The sequence below is a fragment of the Bubalus kerabau genome, chromosome X, assembly GCF_029407905.1.
Source record: "Bubalus kerabau isolate K-KA32 ecotype Philippines breed swamp buffalo chromosome X, PCC_UOA_SB_1v2, whole genome shotgun sequence".
NCBI classification, from domain to species: domain Eukaryota; kingdom Metazoa; phylum Chordata; class Mammalia; order Artiodactyla; family Bovidae; genus Bubalus; species Bubalus kerabau.
Window position 1 is genome coordinate 158,113,644 of NC_073647.1, and position 19,373 is coordinate 158,133,016.

Genomic DNA, 19,373 nt, shown 5'->3' on the forward strand with positions numbered 1-19,373 from the left:
CAAGTTGTTTTCAAGTGCCTCAGTTTTGTTGAGCATATAGACATATTTTGAGGGCACATGCTATCTTTTTCTTTCTTTCTTTCTAATGTCTTTTGAAATGAAAGAGCATGATATGGAGGGAAAAGAGGCAAGAAGATGTGAAAGCTACTGAGGGAGATGGGCTGAGAAGGAAAGGGGTGTGGGCTTGAGGGAGGAGCGACATCTACAAACTGCAGGCTCACTGCACCCACCTCATCCAGTTGGCCAAAGACGTGTCTTTTCCATCCACATACTCGTAGCTGTTTCTCCCTTTGGTGACCTGAGTGTCAGAAAAGAGATACAAGCTTTCTTCTCTATTTTATTTTATTTTTTTGGTAGTAAGTAATAGAAGAACTTTCCCCCTGCTGGCATTGGTGCTCTTCAGCCTGCATGGATTCAACTGCCAGTCGGACCACACAGTAAGCTCCTTAGTAATCATTTCAAGTCTGAGTCTATTGGCACATTGAAGGCAAGGGCTCCTGCCGGGAGCCGGCATATTGCATATTGAGTACAGCACGTTCCACAGCATCATCTTTCAGGATCTGGAATAGCTCAACTGGAATTCTATCACTGCCGGGAGCCAGCGTGAGGAGCTCCACTCATGACAAAGGTCATGAGGAAGGAGGCTCGGCATACACAAAGGCGGGATCGAGCCTCAGGAGTCCCCCTGGAAATTCTCGAGCATCTACCCCCAAAACCAGAGTCTGCCTACTTTCTGCTTTGTGCTTTCACCTACACCTCTGACTTTACGGGGGCTGTCCCCCACTACCTCTCTCTGAAAAAAGAGTTAGCTTACAGCTCCAGTTAACAATTCCTGGGTGTGACAGTGTTTCAACCTACAAACTCCTTTGGAAATCCTCTAGCCTGCCTGAATGGGTTTTTCCGGCCACATGTGATTGCTCAGAGACTCCCAACTGTGAGAGGCATGAGATGTTCTAAACTGTCTAAACACAGATTCCTTTGAGCAGTTAAAAGATTCATTAGAAATTGTATTGGTGAAGGGATTTTCACTTGTTGGGCCAATGTTTGCTGCTAAGTCTCCATATCCCTTACCTGCTGTGTCCCTGGAAGTATATTGATTAATATAATTGGTGTAAGTAGTAGCTTTAATGTTTGTAACCTGGGACCCTTGAGTTAATTCTTTTTCTTGTTATAGCCCACCACACCTTTGCTTTGTAGGAATGCAACTTTATCTAATGCTTTTGGAGGGTGGCTCCTGACCAATCACCTTTAGAGAAAAATAAGTTTTCTGAAGAAAGGGTCTTAAAATGTTAACAGGCCTCCGGGCCAGAAGATGATGCAAATCACCTAAGCTTTTGCATATGGTAAGTTTGCAGGAAGAAAGCCTGGCTTGCTGCATGACTCTACCCCTTCCCCCATTTTCCTCTATGCATAACTTAAGGTATAAAAACTACTTTGGAAAATAAAGTGCGGGCCTTGTTCACCAAAACTTGGTCTCCCCATGTCGTTCTTTCTCTCACCTTCTGGCTGAATTATTCAGCCTCTTTTCTCCACTGAATTTCCTCACTGAGCTATCCTTATTTCAGCCTCTTTTCTCCACTGAATTTCCTCACTGAGCTATCCTTATTCTATTACTCTTTATATCCTTAATTAAAGTTTAATTAAGCAGTTGTTTCCTGATCCTCGGCTACGCCGTCCCTGCTTCAAATTCCCTGGATCCACCGGGGCTGGACCCCGGCAGGCTCCACAAGTGAAGGGTCATTTCTGTGTGCCTGTACCACTGCCTCCCACCTTCCTCTGACCTTTGGATAGAAATCCTGTGTTCATGCCCAGTGCACACAGTACACAGGGCTGACTGTGTCATTGCCGACCATGTCATCACCATCCGTGTCCTTGCATGTAGACATGAAGTACACCCCCACAACACACAAACAATTAGAGCCAGAGGACAGGGAAAGAGGGCTATTTCTCACCATCCAGCAGTATCCACTATGGGAGTCCTCTTCATTGTATACGATCTGACCCTCGTAGGGGCCAAAATGCAGGCCCAGTGGCAGATCGGATGCCTCGTTCCACACTCCAAGCCCAGCCTTAGGGATGCCCGATGGCCTGATACTTAACCCAGGGGGCAGAGTGAGGGCTGAGCGGTTGGCATGCCCCCTTTCCACTGCAGAGTCCTTTACAAAGGTTGGGGGCCCATGGGCAGCACAGCTGTCGATGAAGAAGTTCTGACATTCCTCACAATCTGGAGGTGAGAGCAACAGGGATGAGGGGAGGTATAGTGATGTTGCTGGTTGTAAAGACCTTCAGAAAGAGCTGGGGAACTGACGGCCTTTGGCCTTGATCCTGTACCCTAAGTCCTAGAGGAAGGGGATGATTGAGGGACCAAATGGTGAGGTGAGGTTATTGTACCAAGGTCTCATAACCCCTTCTCCATGAGTGGGCCAGCAGGGTCACTCACACAGGTAGTTGTCATCCTGGGGCTCGCTGACCTCTTGGTACACATGGCCCTTTCTTTCTCGTACACTGTACCTCTTCACTTCGGTCTCCTTTCTTCTGAGTTCTAACATGGAGAACAGAAGCTAAGCAAGGCTGGTGGGGTCTGGAGAATTAGTCCCTGTTTTATCAGAAAGGGTGAGATCTCCTACTTGTCCATCTATACAGTTTGTTAAAACTTTTTCACATTTATTTTTGAAACTTTTACTTTTGTATTTTTATGTTTTAATGATACATTATTTATTGGCCATGCTGTATGGTTTGTGAGATCTTAGTTCCCTGACCAGGAATGGAACCCACACCTCCTGCAGTGGAAGTGTGGAGTCATAACCACTTAACCACCAGGAAGTCCCTTCTCTATACTTTGTTTCTTCCCCCTTTAACTACTGGTTCAGGAGACTGAGGCTCCACACTGACCACAGATGCCCAGTTCAGTGTTAGCTTCCTGCACTTCCTGTTAGTAGGTTTAACTTCCCAACCTTCTTACTTAGGAAATAGTTCACTGACACATCTACTTAGAAAATATATGTTAAGGGCATGACATGTAAAGCATTGAGCAGAGGTCTGTGTATAAATACTAACAAAGTGTGGTCCCTATCATCACAGCTGGATTTATTGAACTACTTGTAGGTGTCAGCACTTGTGCATTTCATGTAATGCTTCCAAACACCATATGAGTTATGTATCTGTATCTTCACTTTACAGATGAGCAATCAGGACCTCAGAAAATGTATAAGATTTTCCCAAGGCCCCAGTGCTAACTTTATGCCTCAGATCAGTCCAGCTTAAACCCACGCCTACCCAAAGTCCACACCCCACACCTAGGCCATACTTATTAGCTTTTCTACAGGGATTAGAGGAACTAATTAGAGGAACTCCACAAACTTTATCTTACCGACTTTGTGTCTGGGGTGCTTTCCAGGGGTCCTCGCTTCTCTGGGAGGGGGTACTGGTTTCTGAGCCTGTTTGGAGCCACTTTTCTTCAGAAATTTTGCTGCTCCCGGCAATTTCTTCAAACTAGATACCTTATTTAATGGTCCCCTGGACAACCTCTTCCATGTGAGTAAAAGACAACATGTATTTCTTTAGATCTTTAGGACTGTGTGAAGTGTTTTTACATGCATGACTTTAGTTAATACTTCGACAATTCTTGGAAATACCTGGTGGAGGGGGGCTCTGAACACTGGAGTGTAAAAAAAGGAGCTAAGTGGGTAGTGAATCAAAACTAGAATTCATATCTTAAGATTCTTTCCCTTCACTTTCTGCATAAAAGTGACAGCAACGCAGGGAGAATAGCTTGAGGTCAGGGAAAGAAGAGGGCAAGGGCTCATAGAGAAATCTGTGAGGTTTTCTACTAATTAGTGGAACTTTGATGGACGAGGAAGTATGGAAAATTACAGAGGGGACAAAACACATCTGGAAAATAAGGTGACAAACCAGTGAGATTGAGAAGAGAAAAGATGATCTGCAGAAACACATTCAGACAATAAAGAAAATGAGCTGGAAGTTGCAGGTTGCCGTGTCCTAGAGACAATGTTTGGAGTTAAAGTAGCTGGCCTCATCAATTCTCCTTGAAGAAGGCTGTACGACTAGTGGGTTCTCCTCAGTTTCCTGATCTATAAATTGGTATACATGCTGATTCTTAATGTTATAGTGGACATGAAGTTTAATAACATTCAACAAATCATTGTGTGAGCTCTTTAATACAGTATGAATGTGAGTGTACATCCCTGCCATCAATATATCCCCTTGACTGCTTCTATATTTGAAGTCTAGCTCACAAATGCTATCCTCAGTATTCCTTGACCTTCTTATTCCTAGATGAATGTTTATATGTGGAGTCACTCATTCACAAAACATTCAGAGGGCCCTTAGGGGCTTTGAGCTGGGCCTGGACATCTGAGAATTAACGAGTATGGGCTACGCTCTCAAAGCTCACAAAACAGGGGCAGGCTAAACAAATGATTCCAAACAGGAGAGTTGTCTAATCGGAGCTCAGAGGAAGGACTTGTTACTTCCTCCTACAAGAATGAGCATTTGAAATCATGTCCAGATGATGAGTTTCTACTCAAAAGCTGGTAACCTATGTGAAGCCCTTCAGTTATTTTCTTATTTGTTGTTTTTGAGTCATAAACCTGAAGCTTGTCAGAGCTGCAAGTTACTTCCTCTTATTGGAGTAGGAGTCTCTGAGGTAGGGATCATGTCACCTTCTTCATCCTGGACCGTCCACTCTACAAACTGTCCAACATGTCCTTCAGCTTCTTCATCTTGGACCGTCCACTCTACAAACTGCCCAACATGTCCTTAAGCTTCCCTTAGTCAGATATCCCTCACTAGCACAGCACAAAAGAACTGAGTTTGAAAACATCTCTCAGATGAATGATATAAAGATGTATGAAGAAACTTTATAGAACTATGGCAGTTCTAACGACTTTGTAAGGGGTTTAGAGAGGGGGCTTTGCATTAGATTGTACCACCAGTGATACTGTGATCCCACGAATATAATCAAATATTTTTTTACCTCAGTTTCTTGATCTATAATGGTGATAGCTATATACCTACTTATAGGTACTGTAGGATTGTTTTAAAGTTTAAGTAAGTTTATTCACATAAAATGCTTAAAGTCTGAAATATTGTGAAAATAATGTAACAATAGAACAGCCTACTATATTTGCTGTTCTTACTAACTATAAAGACGGTAATGATATCAGACATTGTGCTAAAGATTCAGGACAGGAAGGCAGCAGTCTCCAGGATCTCTGTGTTTCCTCCTATTCTCACCTGTGACTGGATCCGTGAGGAGGATTCTTTTGTCAACAGGATTTGGGAGACACTCACCTTCTGGTGTTTACTGGGCTCCCCTCTGAAGGCCATCCCAGAAGGTTTACCTAAAAAATGATGAGAATCAGTGTTTTGGTTGGTAAATGTTTCCAAACTCTGGGCATTCTAATTAAGGACACAAAATTCTGAGCCAGAGAGTGACAAGGACAAGGATTACCAAAGGAGGAATGGAAAGTGATTTCTGTATCATCAACTCCTATGCTTCCACTGGGAGCATAACATAATTTTATTAAAATTTAAAAAATATGAAACTTCATCTGTACTTCATCTGATGCCTGTAAAGTATCTAATAAATTTACTAGACTTTCATGACAAAAATACTTAACAAAGTAAAAATAGAAGGAAGTGACTGCAATATAATAAAGGTCATATATGAAAAGTCTATCTCTAACATCATAGTCATCATTGAAAAGCTGAAAACTTCCAAGATCAAGAGAAAAAGGCAAGGATGCCCATTTTCAATACTTCTATTAAATATAATATTAGAAGTCCTAGCCAGGGCATTAGGTTAGAAAAGGAAACAAAAGGCTTCCAGTTGGAAAGAAAGAAGTAAAATTATGTCTGTTCACAGAGGACATGATTTTATGTGCAGAAAAACTTTTAAATCACACACACACACACAAAACCTGCACAGAAAGTTACATGGTAGAAAATCAACATTCAAATATCTTTCCATGCATGAACAACAACCATTCCAAAAAGGAAAATAAGAAAACAATCCTATTTGTGTTTTGTTTTTTAAACCTATAGTCAAGAGCTAAGTGAATTTATAGTCTAGGGTATGTTTAATTGCCTTTCATTAAGGATGTTTCGCAAAAATAATTCTTTTTACAAAGAATGATAAATTTTAAACATAAAACACTGGAAAACCTATACCTTCACCTTCATTCAGGCTCATGTCAATACTCAGCCACAACCACTTTAGAATGCTGAAAATTATGTTTTCTTTGCTAATGGCTGAGATGCAGTTGAGACCTAAGCCCAGGCTGGTTTCTTGAAGACACCTCTAAATCCTTCTGGCCCCTCACCTTGTTGCCTTGGTGTCCATTCTTCATCAGAATCCTCAGTGTCATCTACCTGGGGTTTGAGGACCTGCCTGCGGTGATGCATGAAACCTGGTTGAGTGGCTCTGAAAACCTGGAAAGAAGCAAACTATATGTTCTAAGAAGGAGGCACAAAGCACAGAAGCGATGGAAAGTGTCACATAGTCAGGGAAATCAGTAGGATGGGCTGGAAGAATGTAGAACAAGGCAAGATGTGAGCTCTGCACTGACAGGGTCAACCCCACTTTGGTACAAAACAATAAAAATTCCCTCCAGGTTAGTCTCCACATAAAAGGGACTGTGAGCAGAAGAAGCCACCTAAGAGAGGGCCAAATAAACACTAAGGGTGAAGACCTGTTTCATGTTTCCCAGGCTCACAGGCACCCAGCACTTCGTGTTACCTATAGCAATCAGCGCTTCGTAATTCCTTTTCACATTCCTATATCGGATTTTTTCCCATTCTCCCATCTCTGCCCATTCTTCCTTGGTGAAGTATATGGAAATGTCTTTGAAAGCATCTTTGGCTTAAGGAAAATAGTAGATTCCATCAGTGACTTACTAATATATGTCAGACCTTAAAGCTGACTTCTCCTCCACCTTTTGTGCAGGGAGTAGCCTGAAGCTACTGGATGGTCTCTGTGAGACAGGGATGAAGACTTTCCTTCCTGCCTGTGTCCTGCTTAACTGAACAAACACTGAGCATTTTCCTACCTCTCCCTGGACACAGAGCAGTTGGTGATGCTAGTGTCCTGTTTTGTCCCACTCCTCCCCACCATCTCAGACAGGACCAGGCATTCCCATCCTGTGTACATTCACAGAGAAGTTCACCCAGCTGCCCAGGCAAGCAGTTTGTGGTCCTTCAGGGACCAGCGCCATGTCCTTCCTATAGAGCTGGCTTAGAGCCCAGCTTTGCCACCTCCGCCTCTCACCATGGACTTCCACTCTGTTCTCCCAGCATCTCCCTCAGTGCTGTTCTCTGGAGACCTGTTTGGGCTCATGGCCATGGGACTGCCTCAATGCCAAGGTGCCTGTGAAAGAAGAAGATGCTGAGATAGCCCTGACCACTGTCCAGAGCCTGGTCTGTCTTCCTTGGGTGGAGTGTCCAGGGCAGGAAGGTGTGGGGAAAGTCGGAGTGAGGGTGTTGGTGAGATGGACAGATCCTGACCAGCTATGAGAGGCCAGCCTAATATGAACTAGATTTGGTTTCTGTGGTTCCCCTCCAATTCAGCCCCTCTGGGGAAAGGCACTGGGAGGGACGTGTCTGTGGGTGACAGAGGGAGTCCTGAGGAGACCTAGAAGCCCATAACTGCTGGACTGGGGTCAGGCTGAAATCAGGGCTCTGTTCCAGTGCATGAGAGGGAATATTTCTCCAAGAAGTGTTTTGAGGATCTCCGCCTGGAAACTCGGAAAAATCTGGGCATAACATGGGTTCTACGTTTCAGAGACAAGTCGCTCTGCTTGAGGAGATCTGCGATACGGGGGCTGAAGGAACTGAGATCCTCAGACAGAGGAGACTGGGGATGTTTTGGCTGATGTAGAATGTGCAGGGTGAGAGAACTTGGGATCTTTGAGGCTGAGGAAATTGGAGGTTTCTTATTAAGGGGCTTTAGGTCTCTGACAGGCAGGACAGTGGGAGTCTTGAGGACGAAAAGCCTTAAGAGCTCCTAGGCTGAGGTATTCAGGGTCGCCGAGGTTAAGGAAATTTGGTCTCTCTGCGGGTACTATTTTGAGGGTGCCTCAGCCTGAGGGGAACTGAGCTTACTCTAGGTATTTGAGGGTCACAGCACTAGGGCGCCGGGGTCCAGCCCCGGCTGATCCAGGGTATTCGAAGCAGGGACGGCGTTGGCGAGGATCAGGATACAATAGCTTCAATTAGATATTAATTAGAGATGTAAAGAGTAATAGAATGAGGATAGCTCAGTAGGAAAATTCAGTGGAGAAAAGAGGCTGAGTAGCTTGGTTTACGCGGGAGACCAATAAAACTTCAAGAGAAGAAGTTTGCACCACTTACGTACGCTGCAGGCGTCCTTCCGTTCTCCCGAAGGAGAGGAGACACTGAGGCCTCCCTGGTCGGATCTTAGAAGCCCAGGCATAATTAGCAAGCATGGCGGGTTCTGCACTCCAGATGGAGACTCAGCCAGAATTTGAAAGAGAGAGCGACATGGGGAGACCAAGTTTCAGTGAACAAGGCCCGCACTTTATTTTCCAAAGTAGTTTTTATACCTTAAGTTGTGCATAGAGGATAATGGGGGAAGGGGTAGAGTCATGCAAGGACAGCAGTTCCTGGTCCTAATCGAAGCCAGGCTTTCAAACTTATCATATGCAAAAGTTCAGGTGAATTACATCATCTCCTGGCCAGGAGGCCTGTTAACATTTTAAGAAACTTATTTTTCTCTAAAGGTGATTATTCCAAAGTCAGGCACCAGCCTCCAAAAAAGCACTGGATAAAGCTGCATTCCTATAGGGCAAAGGTGAGGTGGGCTCAATCAAGAAAAGAATTAACTCAAGGGTCCAAGGTTACAAACATTGAGGCTACTACTTACATTTCTATACACCCATTATATCAATCAATACACTGCCAAGGACACAGTAGGTAAGGAGTATGGAGACTTAGCAGCAAACATTGGCCCAATAAGTGAAAAACCCTTCACCAATACAATTTCTAATCAATCTTTTAACTACTCAAAAGAATCTGTGTTTAGACAGTTTAGAACATCTCCTGCCTCTCACAGTTGGGAGGCTCTGAACAATCACACGTGGCCGGAAAAACCTATTCAGGCAGGCTAGAGGATTTCCAAAGGAGTTTGTAGGTTGAAACACTGTCACACCCAGGAATTATTAACTGGAGCTGTAAGCTAACTCTTTTTTCAGAGAGAGGTAGTGGGAGACAGCCCCCCGTGAAGTCAGAGGTGTAGGTGAAAGCACAAAGCAGAAAGTAGGCAGATTCTGGTTTTGGGGGTAGATGCTCGAGAATTTCCAGGGGGACTCCTGAGGCACGATCCCGCCTTTGCGTATGCCGAGCCTCCTTCCTCATGACCTTTGTCATGGGTGGAGCTCCTCACGCTGGCTCCCGGCAGTGATAAAATTCCAGTTGAGCTATTCCACATCCTGAAAGATGATGCTGTGGAAAGTGCTGCACTCAGTATGCAATATGCAATATGCACTCAACATGCAATATGCTGGCTCCCGGCACTAGGGGATTTGGTTTTTCTGGGGGTGAAGGGACTTGTAGTCCCTGAAGCTGACGAGATGCGAGCTCCCTTCAAGTTAGGACCCAGGTTCTTCAAAGCTGACGGGATTTGGGGCCTCTCATCCTGGAATTTGAAGCCGTCAGGGTAAAGGTTTGTGAGGGTTGTGCAGGGTGTGTTCTGGTAAGTCTCCCAGCTGTCCTGCGGCACTGCCAACCCCGGTCCTAGGCTCGTTCAGAGCTCGATGGCATGGAGTCCTCCTGCGTTGAGGCGAAGTGAAGGGCCAGCAGCCGGCCTGTACCCTGTCAGGCACAAGCGACCAATCGGTGTTGTGATGGAGGCAGTCCTGCCAATAGGCGCTGGGAGGGTGTGGAGAGAGAAGGAGGCCCCACACAACTGCTCAGGGATTGGCTGCTCAGGGGGCGTTTCTGTCAAGAAGCCTCCAGCGCACAGGCGCATTTTGGCCATTTTCTTTGCTTGTTTTCAGGCATTGCCTCTTAGGCCTGTATCCTCAAGTGGGCGGGATGTCCTCAGGCTGGATGTTTCCTTCCAGTGCCCTCAAGTAGAATCTCAGCTCCACCAGATGGCAGTCGTGCTCCCGGACTTTCTCCTAGGCCCACCTGTGCCCTACCTTGTCAAATCCAGTTTTGACAAGATCGCCTATGGGGTGAGTACCGCATTATTCAGGGGAAAACGGTGTAATTAACTAAATTCTGATGAGACACAAGATAAACAACGTATGGTCAAAGATTTAAATGCAACGCATGAAATAGGTATGTTGGAAAAAACTTGGAGGATTTTTAACCTCAAAGTAGAAGTGGCACTGATGAGTAATCTGTGTGTTTAATGTAGGTATCAAAAGCCTTCAGAAATGAAATATAAATAAAACCTCAAAACAAGGCATTGAACTGGAGGACAATGGATCCACAGAGCTGAGTTTGCTTGACACCTACTAGCCCCACAAGATAAAATAGGGACACTGTTTCTGGCCGTTAGGTAGATTTGCTCACAGAAAAATAAGGTGATTTCCATGTATTGGAAGCAAGACGACTGACTGTAGAATTAGTATCTAGTGGTGGTTGGGACTCTGGATGGAGAAATGTTACCAGAAAAGTGAGTTTACATCTTGGTGGGTGTTGAGCCAGAAGATACAACCCAGCCAAAGCTCATGGGAAGGAAAAGTGTATTACTTGCAGAACTATGGAGAACACCATGCAGCTTTCCAGAGCAGTGTCTCTCTAAACCGCAAAGGCGGGGAAGCTTTAATCTATGGGAACAGGCATGTTCAAGCTTCCATGGTAGCTCAGACGGTAAGCAATCTGCCCACAGCAGAAGACCTGGGTTCAATCCCTAGGTGGGGAAGATCCCCAGAGGAGGGCATGGCAACGCACTCCAGTATTCTTGCCTGGAGAACCCCATAGACAGAGGACCCTGGTGGTCCATGAGGTTGCAAAGAGTCAGACATGAGTGAGTGACTAACACTGTAAATTTACAGACATGTTCATTAAGGGTCTTGGGCTGTGGCAGACTCCAAGCTTCAGCTGATTGAAGTCTTGAGGGTCAGAACCAGCCTCCATCAGCATCCTTTACATTTCAGCTGGTCTGGTACAGATATAGATATCTATTCTTCTTCATATTCTTTCCCCTTATCAGTTCAGCTCAGTCGCTCAGTTGTGTGTGACTCTTTGTGATGCCATGTACCACAGTATGGCAGGCTTCCCTGTCCATTAATAACCGCTAGAGTTTGCTCAACTCATGTCCATCGAGTCGTTGATGCCATCCAACCATCTCATCCTCTGTCATCTCTTCTCCTCCCACCTTCAGTCTTTCCCAGCATCAGGATCTTTTCCAATGAGTCAATTCTTCGCATCAGGTGGCCAAAGTATCGGAGCTTCAGCTTCAGCATCAGTCCTTCCAATGAATCTTCAGGACTGATTTCCTTTAGAATGGATTGGTTGGATCTCCTTGCTGTCCAAGGGACTCTCAAGAGTCTTCTCCAAGACCACAGTTCAAAGGTATCAATTCTTTGGCAGCTGGCTTTCTTTATAGTCCAACTCTCACATCCATACATGACTACTGGGAAAACCCATAGCTTTGACTAGATGGACCTTTGTTGACAAAGTAATGATTCTGCTCTTTAATATGCTGTCTAGGTTGGTCAGAGCTTTTCTTCCAAGGAGCAAGAATCTTTGAATTTCATGGCTGCAGTCACCATCTGCAGTGATTTTGGAGCCCAAGAAATTAAAATCTGTTAGTTTCCATTGTTTCCCCATCTATTTCCCATGAAGTGATGGGACCAGATGCCATGATCTTCGTTTTCTGAATGTTGAGCTTTAAGCCAACTTTTTCACTCTCCACTTTCACTTTCATCAAGAGGCTTTTGAGTTCCTCTTCACTTTCTGCCATAAGGGTGGCATCATCTGCATATCTGAGGTTATTGATATATCTATAGAGGAAGTCAAACCATAAAAATAAAACCTGTTTTTCTTCCATCACTTCTATCAGAGTCTTTTCCCTTGCTGGGTGTCACAGTCCACCTCATCTCTCTAGGATGCCCTCCAAAACTGTGCTGATCTCTGGACTTGATTTGGGGGCAGCTCAGATTCTAATCTGGTCCGACTCCTATGTGTTCTTGCCTCCAATGTTCACAGCTGTCAGAACCAGTGCATTTTCTTTTTTGGGAGCTTTCAATGTCCTTTTATATATTCCATAGACACAGAGTCTGCCTACTTGATGGTGTAGACTTAATCTGCGGGTTTTACAGGGTCTTCTTCCTTAGCAACACTGCCCCTGGGTTTCAATTGTGATTTTATTTCCACCTCTGCCTGTGGATTATCCCCTGGGTTTTTTCTCCTGAGGCTACCCTGCAGGACTTGGATTTGCCCCTGTGAGGCCAGATGTGGAGGTGCAGTTGCTTGGGTCACAGGGGTTCTGGCAGCACAAGATACTCAGAGGAGTTGGCAGCTAGGGCAGCAGGAAATATAGTGCTCTAGAAGGGTATGTCAACCAGTATTGGCCAATATGCACCAGTATTCTTGCCTGTAGAAGCCCCTTCCCTGACAGAGAAGCCAGGCAGGCCACAGTCTACAGGGTCGCAAAGTGTCGGGCACTACTGAAGTGACCCTGCCCACATAGATGCAAGACTTTTTTGCCTGTGGCAGATCTGCCCTAGTGAGAGTTGAGCATGAAGGTGGCGCAGCTTCTTGGCTTGTGCGTACCCTGGAGGCGCCAACTGTGCAGGGACACGGACTGCCTCTGCTGCAGGAGTTATGACCCTATCAGAGTCTTTTTTCCAGCATCTTGTAGCTGGCGCTCAGGAGGACTCTTTGGCCAGACTTTCTCCATAGTTCTGCTCTTTCAGGCATTTAGAGGGCTCCCTTGCCTGGGGTCATTCTCTGTTATTAGGGCACCAGGCACATAGAGGGGCCACCTGGCTGGGGTCCTACTCTGTAGTCCTGTGAGTCAGGTGCTTGATGGGCCAGCCTCTCTACTGTTTAGCTACCAATGCTGACATGTAGGGAGAAAGAGGCTATGATAATGGCTGCACCCCCTAGACCAACTCAGCAGTATCGCCTTGCTTCCATTCTGCCTGGTAATCCTCCACAGGCATTTCCCACCCTGATCTCTTCCCTCATCCCATTAATCTGTCTCTCCACAGTCAACAGCAGCCCTAGCCCTGGGATTGTTCCACCTTCCCCAAACACCAGCTCCAAGCTGCTGTGCCTTCTAGCGGACCTGTGTCCCTGTGTCTGTAGTGTGTTTGGCTGTGGTGAGGACTGTCTTATTCTCATTCACTTTAAGCTGCCACAGATCAGCTGGTTCACTCTCAGCCTTAAATGTTTCTCCTCTGATCCAGACAGTTGCTCCCATGTCACGATCGGACATCTACTTCAGTTCTCCCACCCACCGAGGGCAGGTCCAGTCCTACTAACACTCCTGTTTTTCCCCCTAGTTCCTTCATCCTACTGAGATTTGTGGTTTAATATATTCTTTTCCACTGATCAGGTACTCCTGTCCACACTCAACTGGTGTTCTGCAAACACTTCTGTGTCTAAAGGTGTATTCCTGATGTATGTGGAAGAAGATGTATTCCACATCCACCTACCCCTCTGCCATCTGGTTCATCTCGAATTTTTGACTATTAGAAATAAGATTGCTATGAACATTCATGTACAAGTCCTTGTTTTTTCATTCTTGTTGGTATAAATGTAGGAGTGGGATTGCTGGGTCATATGGTAACCCAATGTTTAACTTTTTAAGCAACTTTGAAAGTGTTTTCCACCAGGGCTGTCCCATTTTGTATTCCCAGAAGCAGTACATGAAAGTTCAATTTTTTTCACATCCTTATCACACTTATATCTGTTCTCTCATTAGAACCATCCTTTTGGTGTGCTCTGCATGCTTAATTGCCATCTGTATATCGTTTAGTGAATTTCATGTTCAAATTTTTTGTCCATTATTTGGCCTTGTGCCTTTCATATATTTTGTCAGTTTCTTAAGTTTCTCATACTCCAATGTTACTGTTATTTTTTAAATTTAATTTTCAATTATCCATCCTACCATATAAAAAAGCAATTAATTAAATTTTATATATCATCTGTATATCTTGCAAGATTGCTTAAATTAATTCTTAGTTTTATTTATTCTGTTGTTGCTGTAGATTTCATTGGGTATTCTACATAAATGTCACTGACAAATAAAAACAGTTTTATTCTTCTTTTCCAAACTGAATAACTTCATTATCATTGTCTTATAGGACTTCATGGACAGAAATTCAATATAATGAGAGGGGACAACTTTTGCTGATTCTGATCTTAGAAGTAAAACACTCAGTGTTCTAACATAAAGGGTGATGTTAGTTATACAGTTTATTACCTTCATCAGGATAAGGAAGTTTTCTAATTTTAGTTTGCTAAGAGTTTTTTCACAGTATGTGCTCAGTCGCTCAGTTGTGTCCAGCTCTTTGCAACCCCGTGTAGTGTAAGCCAAACAGGCTCCTCTGGCCTTAGGGATTCTCCAGGCAAGAATACTGTAGTGGGTTGCAATGCCTTCCTCCAGGGGATCTTCCCAACCCAGGGATGGAACCCAGGTGTCCTGCCTGCCAGGCAGATCCTTTACCAGCTGAGACACCAGGGAAGCCCAAGAATACTGGAGTGGGTAGCCTAGTTCTTCTCCAGGGGATTTCCCAACCCAGGAATAGATGTTTGATTTTATCAAATTGTTTTTCAGCATCTATCGAGATGACCCTACTGTGTTTCATTTTTAGTTCTTTAGGAAGTTGAATTACACTGATTGATTTTCAAATGTTTAACCAATGCTGGACTCATAGGGGGACAAAAATCAATAGATTATGCTGTGTCATACTTTGTATGTATTAGTGTAGTCTGTGCTTCGTTCTGGACACTTTCTATTGCTACCTCTTCAAGTGCACAATTTTCTCCAGCTGCCCTGTCTAATCAGTCATTTATTCTATCCACTGTGTTTGTCATCTGACTCTATAGATTTCATGTCTATAAGATGAAAATGCTTCTATTTTATTATTTCCATATCTCTACTTAATTTTATAATATACAAAACACAACTATTCCAAGTATTTTAATGTCTCTGTCTGCAGTCTCTAAAATCTATGCCACTTCTGGGTTAGTTTGGTTTGCCATGGGAATTTTAATATGATTGTTCTTACTGTAGTGAGATTAAATATATTTTTAATGTGTTTAGGGTCTAGTCCCATATTTTTCTTGTCAATTGGCTGCTCATGTCTTTTAAACATCTCTTAATAAAGTGAATGGCCAGTGCTACATCTTTCTTATAAATGTTTGCTCGTGTCTGTTTCACATTTTCCTATCTGTTTTAGGTTCTTTGTTCTAAAAAAATTTTAAGAGCTCTTTTGGGTTTGTTCTACCTCATAAAATTTTAAGCAGTGTGATGCATCCTGGGTGAATAAGCAACCCGTGGACACCATGAAGTAAGCACTTCACAGGAAACACAGGAAGCCCCACGAAGCCAAAAACTGTGTCCCCAGGGGCACACCTTAGGCTGGATGACCCTGCTTGTCAATTCATAACACAAGGACTGCGGTGAAGCACACAACTCCTTCCTCTTTCCTCCAGTACCAACCACCTCAATGAGAGACCGTGGGAACTGGATGGACAGGACGTGATTACTCAGTGTTTCCTCCAAGAAGCTGGAAACTTGTGGTAGCTCTTCATGGAAATGAATTCCATAGTGGTCTCGACTGTGAAGTTAGCTCCAATGGAGATGCCAGCAGGAAAACAAAATGAGAAAAGAGATGTGTGAGGGCACATGTTGATAAGACCTTTGCACACCAGGCTCACACACCTCTGGGCAAGCTCCACCCCTTTCCCGGGAATACTAGTCAGTCGCAGGTGGTCATTTCCATCTTGGGATCATCCAGCCCAACCTGAAGCATGCATTTATCTGCTTCATCCCCATCATCCTCTTAAAACCAAAGCCTGGGTAGCTACACCTAGTGAGATGACCATGAATCCTAGTCTTGAAACAAGGCAACTCCAAGTGGAGGAAGGGCAAGTGTATTCAGTGCAGTCTCACGGCCTGAAGACTGGGGTTTCAGACTGGAAACGAGAAAACTGAGGAGAGCTATGTGAACACTGAGAAAAGGAGGTGGGATGGAAAAGGTTTCTGGAAGATGGCCCAGAATTAAATGGTCTTCAAGGTGCTTTAAGACCACCTTGTAGGAGGAAAGTGGAATGATTCTGATTTCTGTAAACACTTCAATACAGCCTAATTATCATGGAGGGATTTTAGGCAAGATATTAAAAACTAGATAATGGTGAAAGGTGAGAGAGAACAGAATGAAAGCCTGAGTACTGTGGCTGTGAGGCAAGGTTTGGAGGGGATGCATGCTCCCTGTCATGTAACCCATGAGAGTTGTCTGAGAGAGATGAGGATGAGGTGAATTTGAAGGGCTCTTAAGGGGCATTAAAAATGCCTCATTTCTCCCACAAAATCATCTGAGTTGCTCCGCATCCTTTCCTAATGTTGTCAGGATGGGGCTTTGTGATGTCAAGTTTCACCCAGGGCCACCATTGCCTGGGGAAGTGACATGCTGACCTCATAAAGCATAAGGATATGCCCCCCTGGGTAGGGGTATATATAAGGGTGCTTGGGGGCTCTGGAGCAGACCACTGGAAGTCTTCAAAATGACTAAGGTGACTGGGAAGCCACAAGGCTCTAGAGCAGTTATGGAACAGTGGACTCCAGATACCCAGGAGGAAAAGATGAAAACCCCCTATCAGCTAAAGTCCAAAGGATGTGTCAAGGTGACCTGAACCCACCCAAACTCCTCTTGCCCATTGACACCTCCCCATAAGAACCCCTCCCCTGTCTTTGCCTGGCATATACCTCTTCTCTGCCCACACCCCTTTTCCTGGAGCCATCATTCCCATCCATCTTCACCCTCTTCCTCAAACCAATGCCATTCTGTACTCACTCTCTTGTTTTCTCCAGATGGCCTGGGTAACCATGAGGGTAAATAAGCACATTCAACCATAGCTGACCAAGGAATCTTCTCAGAAACACCCACCTAAAGAAACTGAAGAAAATCAAAGGCTCAAAAATCTGTAGCCAGTGTTCCAAGGTGAATGAAGAGCTGAATCAGAATAATCAGAGGAGGTCCCAGGGATCGTGGGGACCCCTGCCATTCCAGCTAGACCAGTGGGCAGCCAGTGACTTCAGAGCATGGCTACAGACCTCAGAAATCTTCAAGGGTCTCGCCGCTGAGAAATGGCCAACAGTACAGACGTTGAGTCTTATACCAAGAGCATACATAATAATGAACTTTAAATAAAATCCACCTAATGTGGAATTTTCTGTCTCTGAGCTCTCTGATAAGCAGTGGGGGTGTGGGGGGTGGTCAGAGAGGACAGGGAAGGGATAAATGTGTGAAGAGGGAGGGAGATGCATCCTGTGGAGTTGGAGATGGGACCAAAAGGTCTAGTTAGCCAGAAAATAGGAGGAAGAACTGGGTCCAGACTGAGCCCAAAAGATACACTTCCCATGGGAGAAGAGGAAGAGGACTTTGTGTTTCTGTATGTGACTGCAGATTTGGGAGCTTAGCTGGGGAGCTGTGACATGTGAGGGGTGGGAGTGCTATTTGATAAAAAAAGGCATACAAAGTAGTTGCCCCTTTGGCACCTACCTCACAGTAGTGTTTATTACACCTCAAGGTATGATGTCAGCAACTAGCAGCCTCAAAAACTCAAACTTGCTTGCTAAAAGGTAGTTCTTAAGAGTAAAATATTTGTGGTTTTCAGTATGGAGATTGTTGGGGGCCAGCATGAGGCACTCCACCCGTGTCAAAGGTCATGAGGAAGGAGGCTCGACATACGCAAAGGCGGGATCGAGCCTCAGGAGTCCCCCTGGAAATCCTCGAGCATCTACCCCCATAACCAGAGCCTGCCTACTTTACTACTTTGTGCTCTCACCTACACCTCTGACTTTACAGGGGACTGTCCCCCACCACCTCTTTCGGAGAAGGAGTTAACTTAGAACTCCAGTTAATAAAAATTCCTGGGCGTGATAGCAGTGTTTCAACCTACAAACTCCTCTGAAAGTTCTCTAGCCTGCCTGACAGGCTTGTCTGGCCACATGTGATTGCTCACAGCCTCCCAACCGTGAGAGGCACGAGATGCTTTAAACCTTCTAAAAACAGGTTCTTTAGAGAAGTTAGAAAATTATTAGTATAAGTATAGTGGGCTGATTAGAAATTGTATTGGTGAAGGGTTTTTCATTTGTTGAGCCAATGTTTGTTGCTAAGTCTCCACATCCCCTGCCCTTACACACATTAATGAATATATAGAAATAAGTATTAACCTTTGATATTCATCACGTTAGACCTTAGGCTAAGTAAATTCTTTCCTTAACTAAAACCCACTACACCCTCACCCTATAGGAATGTAACTTTGTTTGGGTGGCCTCTGTTTTAAGAATAATCACCCCTGGAGAAATGAGTGTCCTGGTTGACTGACTGCTGTCACAAGGAGAGGGTTATAAATTGTCAGCAGGCCCCCTGGCCAGAAGATGATGTAACATCCCTAAGACTTCTGTATACATTTGTATGAAGCACATGACTTTGATAAAAGTCAGGACTGCTGACCCCGTGTGACTTTTGCATAACATCTCAGTGTATAAAAGTAGACCATGGAAAATAAAAAATTGGGATAAGTTCCTCGAAAGACTGGTCTCCCCATGTCTCTCTCTCTTTCACTCTGGTTGAGTCTCCATCTGGAGTGCAGAACCCGCCATGCTTACTAATTATGCCTGGGCTTCTAAGATCCGACCGTGGAGGCCTCAGTGTCTCCTCTCCTTCGGGAGAACGGAAGGACGCCTGTGGCCTAAGTAAGTGGTGCAAACTTCTTGTCTTGAAGTTTTATTGGTCTCCCGCGTAAACCAAGCTACTCAGCCTCTTTTCTCCACTGAATTTTCCTACTGAGCTATCCTCATTCTATTACTCTTTATATCTCTAATTAATATCTAATTGAAGCTATTGTATCCTGATCCCCGCTGACGCCGTCCCCACTTCAAACTCCCTGGATCAGCTGGGGCTGGACCCTGGCAGGAGATTTCTCAAAAATGAAAAATGTAACAACACATGACCTAACAGTGTCATTCTTGGATATATATTAAAAAAAAAAAAAAGCACAATGTTAATTAAAAAGACACATGTACCCCAATGTTCCTTGAAGTACACCATTCACCAAGACATGGAAGCAACTTAAGTGTCCATCAGATGATAGACAGATGAATGGATAGAGATGTGGTATATATATACTATGGGACAGACATT

At 44.5% G+C, this 19,373-nt stretch overlaps 1 protein-coding gene and 1 long non-coding RNA gene across 2 annotated transcripts; one reads left to right on the forward strand and one right to left on the reverse strand.

The window, feature by feature from the left end:
- Positions 1-217: 217 nt before the first annotated feature.
- Positions 218-7,357, reverse strand: LOC129640248 (histone-lysine N-methyltransferase PRDM7-like). Its single transcript, XM_055565452.1, has 8 exons — positions 7,282-7,357; positions 6,751-6,877; positions 6,345-6,445; positions 5,314-5,363; positions 3,371-3,527; positions 2,441-2,542; positions 1,953-2,224; positions 218-298 (listed from the first exon to the last, which is right to left on the reverse strand). The coding sequence occupies exons 1-8, from the start codon at positions 7,355-7,357 to the stop codon at positions 218-220; spliced, it is 966 nt and encodes a 321-aa protein (XP_055421427.1).
- A 2,648-nt stretch (positions 7,358-10,005) lies between these two features.
- LOC129639920 (uncharacterized) lies at positions 10,006-17,166 on the forward strand. Its single transcript, XR_008708668.1, has 3 exons — positions 10,006-10,214; positions 11,382-11,562; positions 17,036-17,166. It is a non-coding gene; the product is annotated as an uncharacterized LOC129639920 (long non-coding RNA).
- Positions 17,167-19,373: the final 2,207 nt, after the last annotated feature.